At 40.8% G+C, this 13,586-nt stretch overlaps 1 protein-coding gene across 25 annotated transcripts in view; it reads left to right on the top strand.

Annotated features, from left to right (window-relative positions):
* znf740a (zinc finger protein 740a) overlaps positions 1-13,586 on the top strand; it is a 36,996-nt gene that overhangs the window by 10,788 nt on the left and 12,622 nt on the right. For 15 of the 25 annotated variants that reach the window (XM_083661850.1, XM_083661838.1, XM_083661851.1 and 12 more), the window contains 9 exons: positions 3,709-3,792; positions 4,327-4,410; positions 4,888-4,971; positions 5,425-5,508; positions 6,303-6,386; positions 8,218-8,301; positions 8,682-8,765; positions 9,116-9,199; positions 11,798-11,881. In XM_083661850.1, the coding sequence (XP_083517976.1) occupies positions 3,709-3,792; positions 4,327-4,410; positions 4,888-4,971; positions 5,425-5,508; positions 6,303-6,386; positions 8,218-8,301; positions 8,682-8,765; positions 9,116-9,199; positions 11,798-11,881 (756 nt within the window). The remainder of the gene's footprint in view (positions 1-3,708; positions 3,793-4,326; positions 4,411-4,887; positions 4,972-5,424; positions 5,509-6,302; positions 6,387-8,217; positions 8,302-8,681; positions 8,766-9,115; positions 9,200-11,797; positions 11,882-13,586) is intronic. The other 10 variants (XM_083661833.1, XM_083661856.1, XM_083661855.1 and 7 more) reach the window with 10 other exon arrangements.

The raw sequence follows: 13,586 nt of genomic DNA, 5'->3' as shown, positions 1-13,586 counted from the left end.
TTTGCACGGAATGGGACCTTTAAATTCAATGGCGTTCAAACAGCGTTTAGGCGCTTCTGGATTTGACGTATTCGTCATGTCATTTCAGGTACCGTGATGCCCGTACCGTGAACTCATGGGACGAATACATGTACCGCGACACCCCTACTAGATACAGCAGCTGCGTTTCTCTAGCCATTTCTCCTCTCTAGGTTCAAAAGCCCACGCGAATCTAACGTTATATCAGCCGGTAATTCAGTCAGTTTTCTGCCAGCTAGTTAAATTCAACACATACACGTTGTTGGTGAGGATCTGTAACCTTAACGTTATTTGTTTTGCGCTGTTCAAATTGCTGGTAGTGACAGCCACTGCCCACTTCAGTCGCCTGGCTCTGTGCTGTAGCACAGAGCAGAGGCTAATGGCCTATCCAAGCCCGCTGGTATCATAGAGCTCAGCTGTCCTGTGTTGTTAACGTATACGCATTGCAGCGGCTAGCCAAATGGAATTACAGCAACGCAGCGACTTAATAAGTAATTCATTATTCCCCCCACCCCCACCCGCGACGATGCCATCGTTCAAAACTATGTTTCACTGTAAAACAATCACGATGGGTATTTTCATGATATCGCACAACCCTAGTGTAGGGATTACAATGCAGTTTCTACTGCAATTTATTTATAACTCGTGTTAACGTTAGTGTCGTAATATTGGTTGCATGGTTTACGAACTCGCAAGGTTAGTTTGCATTATTGAACAAAGGAAAGGTGGCTTCAGGTGGGCTACAGTCGAGCAATATTGAAGCCACGTTAGCGTTTTGCATGTTACATTAAGGAACGCACGTGACCGTCATTGATTTATTATATTATGCGTGGATGCAGTGTGGGAGATTTGTGCTATTTGTGAGCCTTCTCCTTTAAGAGAGGCTCTGGTGACGCGAGGTTAGTGTGAAGCATTGTGTGAAGCCTGAGCGGGCATATTGCCTCGCCTCCAGGCCAATCCCGGCGCTTGACTGCTGCGTAGGCGGGTGCAGGGTGTGTGCTCTGCCCAAAACTCCAGTCGGTTCTATAATAACGCAGGTTTTAGCGGCTCATATGTAAACAGCCTCTCGGAGCCAAACATGAATCTTGTTATTTCACATAGCCCCAGGTTGGTCCCGCCTACATTAGTTTAACCGCTTACTGGCTGTTTTTGAGAACTTTTTGTCGAGACTTGATATTTTTATTGGACAGAAATAAAACATATATTCCCCCTGACAAAATTTCGACTAGTCAACTCCCTTTTGGGAGTAGTCGATGACTACTAAAATTTAGTAGTCGTGAAGGTCCTAGTTATTTATGGGGTTAATCCTTATTCAATATTTCAAATAGAAAAAAGATGCTGAGGAATGGTCTGAGGTATTAACTCCCATCAAGGTATGAATTGCACAGAACCCACAAGCCAAAAAGCTAGTGATCTTTTAAATGATTCTAGACTGACGTATTTCTGATTGTTCTCATTAAGCATCTGTCCTTTTGTGACTACTACAGAAGAAGCAATTTTTTATTTTCTTTTTTAAATGGAAAAGCCATGCGTGCCGACATGTCTTCTGTATGTGCAAGACATGACACATGACGGTGTCCATGTAATGGACCTTTGGAGGCAAATAAATAGCCGATATGAATATTATTGGACCCCTCAAAGTGTATTATCCCGCTTGTACCATTGCTGCTTGCAAAAAAAAAATCAAAAAATCACAACTATTCAATCATAACTGCTTGAAGATAAATTTTTACGCTGGCTTTGTTTTCTGCTATTTTCTAACAAACTCATTTCCTCGACAATTCCTTCCCTGGCGATTTCCTAGCAACCCGTGACTGCTGCTTTAGCATGCTAGCAGAGCGGGCAGGGCTCGCTGTCAGCCGTAAAACACTGGGAATATCAAAAGTCATAGCAAGAGTAGATTCAACACATGGTAACGTGGAACGACTTGCTAGCGCAAATATTTGTAACTAAGGTTTTTGTTTAAACAATTTTTCATTCAAAGATTGATCTACGGTAGTTGTGGAGCACAGCACAGTAGGATTTTTTAAGCTAGTGGCATGGTTTTGTAATATCAGGAGAAAACAATGCTATGTTTGAGGGAGTAGAGTAGACCTTTCAGGAGGATCTTGATGGCTAACTAACGTGAATCGCTGGTTGTTTGAAACACAGCAGTGCATGGCTTTAATGGAATGCTCAGACGCAATGCGTTACCAATTTAAAAGTGTTAAAGCAGCTACGAGCAAGATTTTCGATTGTTATTAAACAGTCTAAATTTCATATCAATGCATCACATCTTACCTCTAATAGTAGACGAGACCAACGCAGAGTAGTCTCGCTTGAACCCCGAGTGAATCGGCCAGTGTTAGTCTATCTGTGGCCAGGGCAGATCAGGAAGTGAAATGAAACGGTTTGCAGCAGCCACTTCGGCCATAACCACAAAATAACTCCCAAAAAACCTGTTAGAATATAACGAGAGATGTTCGCGAGAGTATGCATGGCGTTCTCCTTGTTTATGGTATGTTGCTAGGCAGCGCGAATGGGTGAAGGCAGGCAGCTGCGTTTCACTTCCGGGTTTCACTTCCGGGTTTATCCGGTCCGCCGGTAAGGAGAGAGAGAGAGAGAGCCCCCTGTTGACGCGAGTTTAGACAGACACAGACTTAATAATCATCAAGAGAGCAATCCGATTCACACGGCTTTGGTCTCAGCTACTATTATAGGTAAGATGTGATGCATCAATATTGTAATTATACTGTTTAATAACAATCGAAAATCTTGCTCGTAACTGCTTTAAATAAATGTTTTAAAATAAAATGTCCCCCCAGCCAGATCCAGTCAGTTGGGAGTAGAGGATTCACCTAGGGCTGGGCTAGGCTAGGCTAGGCCATGGTATAATATGGGAATAGTCCTTTGATGTCCAAGCCTATTTGACATGCAGATGTATTGCTGCACATCTAATGTGTCTAAGATGTCATTGTCTGGCTTTTGAACCCCGTTTTGATTTGACTTTGTGAATATGTAGTCGCTCACAGGCACAGCACAGCTCTATACATGCTTCTTGTGTAGGTTTAAGGCGGCGATCAGATTGGAAGCTTTTACACCTTCTAAATGAGCAAGTACACTTACAACTGTTTATGCCACCATTGACAATTGAGTTAAAGTCTGCTACATTGAAGCGGAACCAAGTTCAATAAAACGCTGCCCACCATGATTCTCCAAATGCTTGTTTACACTCGTGACTCGCCATCAGAAAAGAGTGGACAAGCGTTTCGCTAGCGCTTCTGCTTCAGCTTGCCAGTGTGATCGCCGTCTAAGCGCTTCTTGGCTACCTTGCTACTGACCTGTATGTATGTCTTGTCGTAAACGTGCTGGCATGGTGCTGTGTATATACTGTTGCTGTTGTTCTTTCACGAGGTAGGCTAGATTCTGTGAAGAGTAATGTTCCTCATCACAACCACTTTCAGTTACTAGAAGTCAAGCCAATCAGCCCGTCACATTCAACCTTGATTAGAAAGTGAAAATGTCTGCCAGGTTCTAGTGATGTCATGCCTTGTGTGCCAGGTTCTAGTGATGTCATGCCTTGTCTGCCAGGTTCTAGTGATGTCATGCCTTGTCTGCCAGGTTCTAGTGATGCCATGCCTTGTGAATAATGCTTGCCCTTGCTGCAAAAGGAACCCTCCCAGCTAATGTGTGGATGCTTTGTGTATGTAGGGGTGAAGCCCTACGCGTGCTCCATGTGCGACATGAGGTTCTTCCAGCGTTACCATCTGGCCAGACACAGCCTCACTCATACGGGTATGCGTCTGCTCAGCCTAGCTCACTATCACACTGTGGCTTTTTAAAGATGCCTTCTCTTTTGGACTGATCGCTCACCAATTAGGGTTGGGGTTGTCTTAATTAGACTACACACGCAGACCCGAGCAAAGGTTTATGCCACCGTTACTCTACTTATTCCTCACCATTTTACTCCCGAATCATTGAATCGTGCTTTATGCTTTGAAAGCATAAATCATGATCACATGATTTTATTAGATCCGATTCTGGGCTGAAGGTGAATAAGCTAGATAAACATTTGACCAACGTAATTTTTCCCTCTAAATTTCCGCATATCGGTTACAGCTGGCTTGTTGAAATTCTCTCACCTGTAGATGCGCACACTGAGGCGGGGCAAGTGTGTGAGAATTGCTTCATGTCGGGGCGACACTTTGATACACTGCACATGCCCAGCAACAGCTAATTAAAAAATAATAATAATGAATTTGAGTTGTGTTGAAACATATTTGTCATGTTTCTCTACTAGCTAATATTTTCGTACTTTTATCTGTGTAGGGGTGAAGCCATACGCTTGCTCCATGTGCGACATGAGGTTTTTCCAACGCTACCACTTGGCGAGACACAGCCTGACTCACACGGGTATGGCTTTGCCCTTCTTTGCTCCATTAGAGCCCAAATAGCCGGGGTACTGAAGTATAATGGCATTTCCTCATTTGTAGACTGATAGCACAACACATTTGAGTCTGACTTTTAAAACTATTTGTAGGCCTCAAACCATGTTTATTGTTGGGCCATGCAGCCGGATATCTATTAGTTTTGCCTCAACTTTTTTAAAGTACTATTTTGGGGTTTGCCTGGATTGCTACTTAAAATGCTATGCTTGGAAATTCCATATTTTGAAATGTTTCTACTTTTGCAAGCAGCACGTTTGCGTTGAAAAAGACGCTTAATTGTGTTCAGTGAGGCCACTTGTTGAAGCATTTTGACATAGATTATGAATGCATTCGAGTGTGACATCAGATTGCTGCCGCTGCTTCCGGCATGTCTGGCTACTACATGAAATGAATGGGTGTGTCCTGTTCAGTCTTCATGCAGGTTTCTGCTCTGTGTGTGCAGGGGTGAAGCCATATGCTTGCTCCATGTGTGAGCAGAGATTTTTCCAGAGGTACCACCTGGCAAGACACAGTCTCACCCACACGGGTACGAGTCTCCCCTTAACCCTCTCACCCGGCAGCACCAGGGCTGCCAGAGGTTTGCCCTGGTGCCAAGGCAGTGCCTTACCTGTGCCAAGGCCGTGCCTGGTGCCTACCCGTGAGAGTACTTTCACACACATAGGAACATGTCTGTGTTGTAATATTTCAATCCGTGTTTTGGATTATTGGAAGATTAGGTGAAATACAATTAAAAGCTTAAACACTCCCGTTTTCTTTTCAGGTGTAATAATCTATTTCAACTGCTTTTAGGCTACAACACCCCAACCCCCCACCCTCACAATACATTTTTTATTTTTATTAATTTTTTATTATTATTATGGAGAATAGTTGGTCATGGTGTCTTGTAATTAAAGCAAAACTAATCAATGTGTGTTAAATGACATTTTGTGTATATGGTTGAAGAGAACAGATTCTAAAGTTTGGTACTGTATGCGTTTAGGGGTGAAGCCATACGCTTGCTCCATGTGCGACATGAGGTTCTTCCAGCGTTACCATTTGGCGAGACACAGCCTCACTCATACTGGTATGCTTGTATTAATTGTTACCCTCTGACTTATGACAGGACAACTTACACATGATTTTGCCTCTGTATGGCATATGCAATACCAACATTATGCCATTGTTGATAAGCTTTCCTTACTAAAATGAAAAAGAGGATGGAACTTTAGGCTTTGTTGGAAACTGTCCACTCAAAAATGACTCTAGACATCTTTCTGTCAGTTATCTTGTATTGTTGAAAAGAAAAGAAAAAGTACTATTGCATGTGTCGTCAAATCATATTGTTCAGTAAATGGTTAGATATTCAATTAAAGGCACATTACACTTAAAAGTATAAAAAAAAAAAGCAAGCATCAGTAGTCCTTAAAATGTCACTGGACAAGATGCTACATTTTCCAGAAAATGATCAGCCCCCGACCAAATACAAACATGCACTATACGAATTGTTGGCCTGCTTGAGCAGCTAAAGTGGCACATCTTAAAAGTTAAGGCACTTTAAAAAGCTTCAGTATGAAACTAAACTTTCCCTCATCTATGTGTGTTAAAATCTTGTCCAAACCGTATACTGTGATCTTTCATACCACAATGGGTGTACTTTACTTTTTCCTTTTGGAGTGATGAAGTGAAGAGATTGAACCCACTGATAGCGGAGCTCTTTTGATGTCTGAAAGTTTCTTAGAATCTGACTTTTTTGTGTAATGTCCCTCTTATAGCTGTAGCACTTATCAACTTCTCCAATGTTAATTTGCTCTTTGATCTTGTTGCTCAAGCATCGAATGTGAAGTTGAAACATGGCTAATTTGTTTGTGCTCTGTTTAGGGGTGAAGCCGTACGCGTGCACCATGTGTGACATGCGGTTTATACAGCGCTACCAGCTGGAGAGACACAGTCTCACTCACACAGGTACGTCTTCTGGATCTGACCCCTGACCCCTCTCTCTCTCCCTCACTCTGATCATGCATAAGCCCCACATGCATTTCTGTATATGGCTGCATCAAACTCGAGTTTGTATTGCCTTCATTTACTATATTGACTAGTGCTAATATTTCAAGTATAGAGCAGCATCTACAAGGAGCTACATAAGTACTTGAACAGCAACATATTTTGCATGTGAAATTATTATGTTAAAATGCAGACAGTCTGCTTCAGGTTGAGGTTTCATTCAGCTATATTTGATAAACCAGTAGATGTCAGAGTGCTATTTGTAAGTGCCAAAAGGATTTGGAAAGGATATGGATTGGATCTGAAAATTCTGTTCATTGATGTAGTCATTATTAGTATGTTGTCAAAAAAAGTTCAAATGTGATGGCTTCTAGAAGTCTACAAGTCATGAACCTTACCTTATTTCAATGCATCTTTCCGAGCACTCAGCTGTGACTATGCTTGGTAGAATTCAGGTCGAATTTTATTGTAGAGTTCAACTGGGAAAATGTAGTTTGGAGAAACAACCTGTAGTGACTCAAATGGAAGCCACATATTGATGTTGATGAGGCTGGTTAATCAGATAGTTGTTTAGGCTGTAATCATTCAGACAGCCATGTACGTCATACGGCCTCCAGTCATTCAGAGTCAAATGCTGTCTACAGCTTGATTCTCAGAATTCTATATGAAATGCATAACAGTGAGTTGGAACTTGTGAAAATAAGATGTTAAAAGGCTGGTGTCTGTGGGTTGCAGATGTATAAAAGTCATTATTACATAAAGATTTCCATTTCACAACATAAAAAATAGACTAGAAAAATAGATATTCTCCCGTCTCAAAATAGCTTTGCATCAAATTATTTCCCCCAGAAAAAAATGTAGTGCCACTTTGACAGTCCATCCACACTTGCATCTCCGTGTGGTTTACTTTGTCTCATTTAAAATTCCAAGTAATGCAAGGAGATAACATATCTAAATCACTGTGTTGCTATCCAAATACTTGTGCGGTTCACTGTTCATCTTATTTGAGAACAGGTTACTGTAAGATGCACTACTCTGACGGTCTGATTTTCCACGACACTATCCTAAATGTTTAAAGTTTATGGAGCATTTTCGATTTTTATACCCTGAAAATCCCAGGCTAGTTTTTCTATGGTGGATTTCAGCACAGTGCCAGTTAAACTAAATCAAACGTCTAAGTTTTAAGTTAAATACACAAGAATTCCTCTGCAAAGCAATGTCAAATCGTATGTTTTGTGTATAGATGTTTACCAACTGCCTAAAATTGTCTTACCTCTCGATCAGCGTGACAAAAAACTCAAGTTTTCCCCCCCTCACAAATCTGTTTTGAGCAGCTATATTTGGTATTTATCTATGTATATGTGAACACAGACTCCCGGTAGCATAGTGTGATACACTTAAATAGTATTGTACTTGGAGCAAGTTGGAAAGTGCTCATTAAGGACTTTGATTTGGCTCGATCATTTGTCTGGTAATTTTGACCGGTTTGGTGATTTTAATTGATTAGTTATCTAATTGTCATCTATACAGGGTTTCTCTCCATTATCCCACAATCTTGCTAATTTGGACATTGGCCTTAGACCTATCCCAATTACAGTTTTACATCAATCAGATGTCCAATTGGAATGGCAGATATATGTCCCAAATATGCTGGAAGGTCCACTGTTGGACAAAGCGCTGATGAGTGCAACCAAACTTTACTAAGCATCTTGGCATTAGTAAAGTTTCAAATGGATCATTTTTGGCAGTTGAGTCATTTTTTATGCTAAAAGTTGATACTTTGTGTGCATAGGGGTGAAGCCGTACGCTTGCACCATGTGCGACAAGAGGTTTTTTCAGCGCTACCACCTGGCGAGACACAGCCTGACTCACATGGGTATGCGTCTGCCAATCTTACCCAGCAATAAGTTTAGGATGCTTCTACCTCTATGCTTGATATAGTCTTAAATATCTGTATTCATGCACAAATGATGGATGAGACTTACTTTAAGTGTAACAGCCATTAGATGACATCATCAGCTCATATGATGTGTTGTGTAAGTGGATTTAAGAACCCCCCTTTTTTTTTTTAGAATTGTGTAAGTTAAGACAAGCATCTTATTCACTGTTGTTCCCTTGTAAGTAATTGTAGGGTCTGACATTGGTTATTAACCACCAATATCAATTTAGCCCAGATTTGTACTCTTTAACTTTGAAATGGCAATACTGATATTTGGCAGAGAAAAGACAAATAAACTTGATGCTCTGGCCGTTTAGGTGTGAAACCGTACGCGTGCACCATGTGCGACATGAGGTTTTTTCAGCGTTACCACCTGGCGAGACACAGCCAGACTCATACCGGTACGGGTCCGTGCATCGTGGCCATGACATTTTAGTGTCAGGAATGGATGTGACTTTTTATTTTGTTTACTTTTTGAAAGTCATTACAAATATCCGGATATCGTGTGATTTTCTAGTCTGTTGATGGTAGCCATTATCAATTCACCAGTAATCTGATGCCATTATCTTTTGTTGTTTGTTGGCAACTAGAACGTTGCAAAATAGAAGAAATTATGAGGGAAATAGTTGAAAAAAGATCTATATTTTTGCATGAATTGGTATAATGCTTGTGGTTAATAACCAATAGCTTAGATATTCAAACCTAAAGCAAAGTGAGGCAAAGTAATATAATATTGCTACTTTGCGTTTAGGTGTGAAACCTTACGCTTGCACCATGTGCGACAAGAGGTTTTTTCAGCGCTACCACCTGGCGAGACACAGCCTCACTCATATGGGTATGGGTCCGTGCACCGTGCCCATGTCACTCAGATCAGACAATACTAGTTACATTAGACACAGGGTCAGCCATTTTAAGGCAGTTATCATTTCTTGTCAAATTTACCATTTAGCTTCATCAAGCATATTGTACATTATCAGTGTAACTGCAACATACAAGCAAGTGTGAAGGGAAAGCAGGATTGTGACATCATCAGCTCATGTGATGTGTTTTAGTTGTGGATTTAAGAATTGGTTAACAAATGTCCATGCTTCTCTTAATTGGATTTGGAAGGGGGGGCGAGAGTTTGAATATTCACCATGAATTCGTTCTAATACAATTTCACCAAACTAGTAAAAAAAATGAGAGAGAAAAAGGTGGTTAACAGCCCATCATTTCTGAATAGATGTGTTTGAATTTAGGGATGCACCGATAACAGTATTGGTATCGGGTCCGATACTGTGCTCATTTACTGTACTCCGTCTTACTCGTACGAGTACCGATTCGATCGCGACTGATACCACTCTATGCCAACATGATGTTCACCTGAATGCAGAAACGGCCTCACAGCTGATCATTTTCTGTTAGCCAGTCATTTTATTTTATTTCTATATTTTTTTTACCGGTAAAATCAATCAAATTCCGAGAAATTAAAATCTGGTGGTCACAAAGTCCGGTGAAAATAATCCCCTCAGCACAATTTTGAATGAGCTCAAACACAATTTTCACACGTCTCCTTCTACTGCATTAAATAGCCTAAATGAATATTATAATATTATATATGTATAATATATATAATATTGGCGACAGTAAAAGAGAATGTGGATGCCTTTATCGTCACTGTGCGTGTCCTACAAACAGTGGTACAGCCCTCGCTGCTACTTAGCTTAGCGCTACAATGGTAGTGCACAGTACAGCTGGCTACTCCCATTCAGTTGCCCAAAATACACATTCCAACAGCGCCAGAAACACTCACATGTACATGTTGTGACTCGTGAACTCACCACGCAATGAAATGATAATGCAAAGTTACTGGAAACGGTCATTTTCTATGTGAATCCACACATCCAGAACTAACAAAAATTAACCGAACTAACCAAGAGTAACTGAAGTTACTTCCTCGTTTGCCATGAGGCGCATGCACTGTGTGCAGTCATCAGTACAGGGCATGCGCCTCATGGCAAACGAGGAAGTAACTCCAGTTATTCTTGGTTAGTTTGGTTACTCTTTGTTAGTTCTGGGTGTGTGGATTTACATAGAAAATGACCGTTTCCAGTAACAACAGGGTGAGTTGAAAGCACATCCGGCGACATGCAGGGCGAGTTGAGTGCTGATATTTATCTGATTTCGAGAATATGGACGATTCATTTAAATTTGATGGCCGCCCATATTTATTTGAGCTGGAATAAAGTCATATGGATTACAAACTGAGGGGGGGGGGGGGGAACGGGAGCTGCTATCTCTACCATTGTGACAGACAGCAAACAGAGCCAGGGGTGAACACACTGCACCAAGGTAAATAGAGCGCTAATTTTCTCATTGTCTCTATGATCTAATAAGCATATGAGCCGCTGCGTGTCAGAAAATAAGCTACTTACAGTACGTAAATCCCGGTGACGCATTACACATGCCCCGTATTCCTTGTTTCCAGGCCGCTGCTCGGCGTATATAGCTTCATGGCTCATCGCTAAAAAAAGGGGGAAAAATCAGGGTGAGTTAAAAAAAAATCATAATTAAAGCTGAAAATCAGGTTGTAAAAAAACGAAATTGTCCTTTAACATTGCTGTTACGCCCGATAACTGATATTTAGCTATGATTGATGAATATTATATTCAAATTTTTGTACATGGTGAAAATAAAAACACATGTAAACACTGTGAATTTGAAAAAGTAATGCCTTTCTTTATTTCCAAAACATTTGGAAAAGCCCATAAATCATAGATTTAGTACATTGTTTCCTTGAAAATTTTGGCCGATACCAGATATTAACATTGCTGTTATTTCGCTGATTGGGACCGATAACATATATTAAAAAAATGACTAACATCAGCTGATATTGATATGATTGCAAATATATTGTGCATCCCTAGTTCTTATTACATTTCTGCAACCTTCACTAAGTTACGGTATTGTACCTAAAAATGAATGTTGCCCTCCAGAATTGTTGGCAACTTTTGTTATAGAGATGAGATGATTAAAAAATAAAGCCCATAAAAATATGTTAAGCCCTGTGATCAGGCCTTATTCTATGCTCCTAAAATTCTGTTATTATTCGGATGTGGATTTTATTTAGTTAGTTGATTTTAGACATGTGCCTATTGAATTGAAGGGTAAAGTCAATAGAAATGTATGGTTAGTGTGATTTCGTAGTCTGTTGATGGTAGCCATTATCAACTCATCAGGGTGATCACATGCCATTATATTTTGGTGTTTGTTTGCAACTAGAACATTGCAAAATAGATTAAGAAATTATGTGAGGGAAATATTTTAAAGATTATCTTTATTTTTGCACGAATTGGCATATGTGTGGTTAATAACCAATAGCTTAGATATTCATTCCTAAACCAAAGACTTGAAAGTGAGGCAAAGTATTGTAATATTGCTACTTTGTATTTAGGTGTGAAACCCTACGCTTGCACCATGTGCGACAAGAGGTTTTTTCAGCGCTACCACCTGGCGAGACACAGCCTCTCTCATATGGGTATGCACTCGCCCACCTTACCTATGTCACTCAGATCAGAGAATACTAGTTACATTAGACACAGGAGCTTCTAAGTCTACCAATACAGCGGCAATACCCAGAATACCTTGCGGCCCGAAGAAGGCCAAGCTCCCGTCGAAATGACGGGGAACAGTCGCCATACAACAATCGCCATAGATCTCTTCAAACATGTTTCATTGCCTTTTTATTTTTGTTTGAAGGATTTTGTTTGTTACGGTTAGGGTTAGGCAAGTAAAACAATACACATTTTTCTTATTGAATTACTTTCCAAAGATTGGTTATTATCGTTGTCCAAATAAGACAACTTGGTTTGGGTTTGGTCGTGGTTAAATAAGAAAACCTAGCATGGTGCAGGTTGGATACAACATTGCATTAATATGTGGGAGGGGTATATTGCAATGGGGTGGGTGTTAAATCGCACACAGCTGCATTTAGATTTGTTTTTGTAAAACGGCAGGGGGCACTGTTCCTGACCTAAAACTCCCTCTTGTGATCACAGGGATGCAGACTAGTCACCTTTATGCTGATCAGACTACACAATATTTTTTGTCTTTCACAATGTCACCATGTCAGACGAGGCAATCATTCTGCCATAAATTGGTGACGTGTCTTGGCCAGCAGAGTGGCACCACTACAAGTCTGATCCTGACCAGGGCTGCCAACTCTCACACAGAAAGTTGAGAATGACCCACCCACACGCTACAAGTCTATTTTCTTATGCAGGGAGAAAGAAATATCTGAATTGATAACCATGGAGCGAAAAGAGGACTGACAGCGCACCGGCAGGCAAGGCAGACAGCACAGTGCAGCAGCAGCAGCAGCGTGTAGTAGGGCATTTACGACTACTGAATTTTAGTCATCATTGACATTGACTACTCCCAAAAGGTAGTCGACTCACCTTCTTTGGGCCGCAAGGTATTCTGGGTAATTCCATTGTATTGGTAGACTTAGCAGCCCCCCATTAGACAGTCAGCCATTTTAAGGCAGTTATCATTTCTTCTCAAATGAACCACTAGGGCATTTTGCTTGACCAAGCTTATCAGTGTAAATTGAACATGAAAGCAAGTCTGAAAGAATACAGGATTGTGACATCATCAGCTCATGTGATGTGTTTTAGTTGTGGATTTAAAAATTGGTTAACACAGGTCGATGCTTATCTTAATTGATTTGGGGGGGAAAACAAGATTTTGACTCTTCAAGATGAATTCATTGTAATACAATAGGGATGTAACGATATCGTCAATTTCAAGATACCGCGTTACCCTCGTGGGACTGTGATGACATCTACGATATTTATTACTGGTCGAAAAAAAAAATGTTTTTGTTTTAACAGCAGCCGAGGGCACCATCTTTTAGCAGAGATGATCTTTGAAACTCACCCTAGTTAGTTGCAGGAAAGAAAAATAAAGTCCATTCAGGAGCTGCTCCTTGTAAGTTATTAGATCAGTCCCTCCAGGATTGTTGTGTTAAGAAATGCTTCATTTTGCCCTTGCCCCTGGCTAAATTCCTACACTGTATATATGTAGATAGATGGATAGATAGATATCTGTGCTTTTACTCTGAAGGCAGAACAGCCCAACTTCCTGTCTGTTGCTAGCTAACGCGCAGTCTCTTGACACGGGTAACTGCGACAGCGGAGGAGGAAATTATTCAGGCAGACAGAGCGAGGCTGCTAACGTTACAG

Source organism: Poromitra crassiceps (genome assembly GCF_964638095.1).
Source record: "Poromitra crassiceps genome assembly, chromosome: 27".
Classification (NCBI taxonomy): Eukaryota; Metazoa; Chordata; class Actinopteri; order Beryciformes; family Melamphaidae; genus Poromitra; species Poromitra crassiceps.
This window is presented reverse-complemented; position numbering and strand designations above follow the sequence as displayed.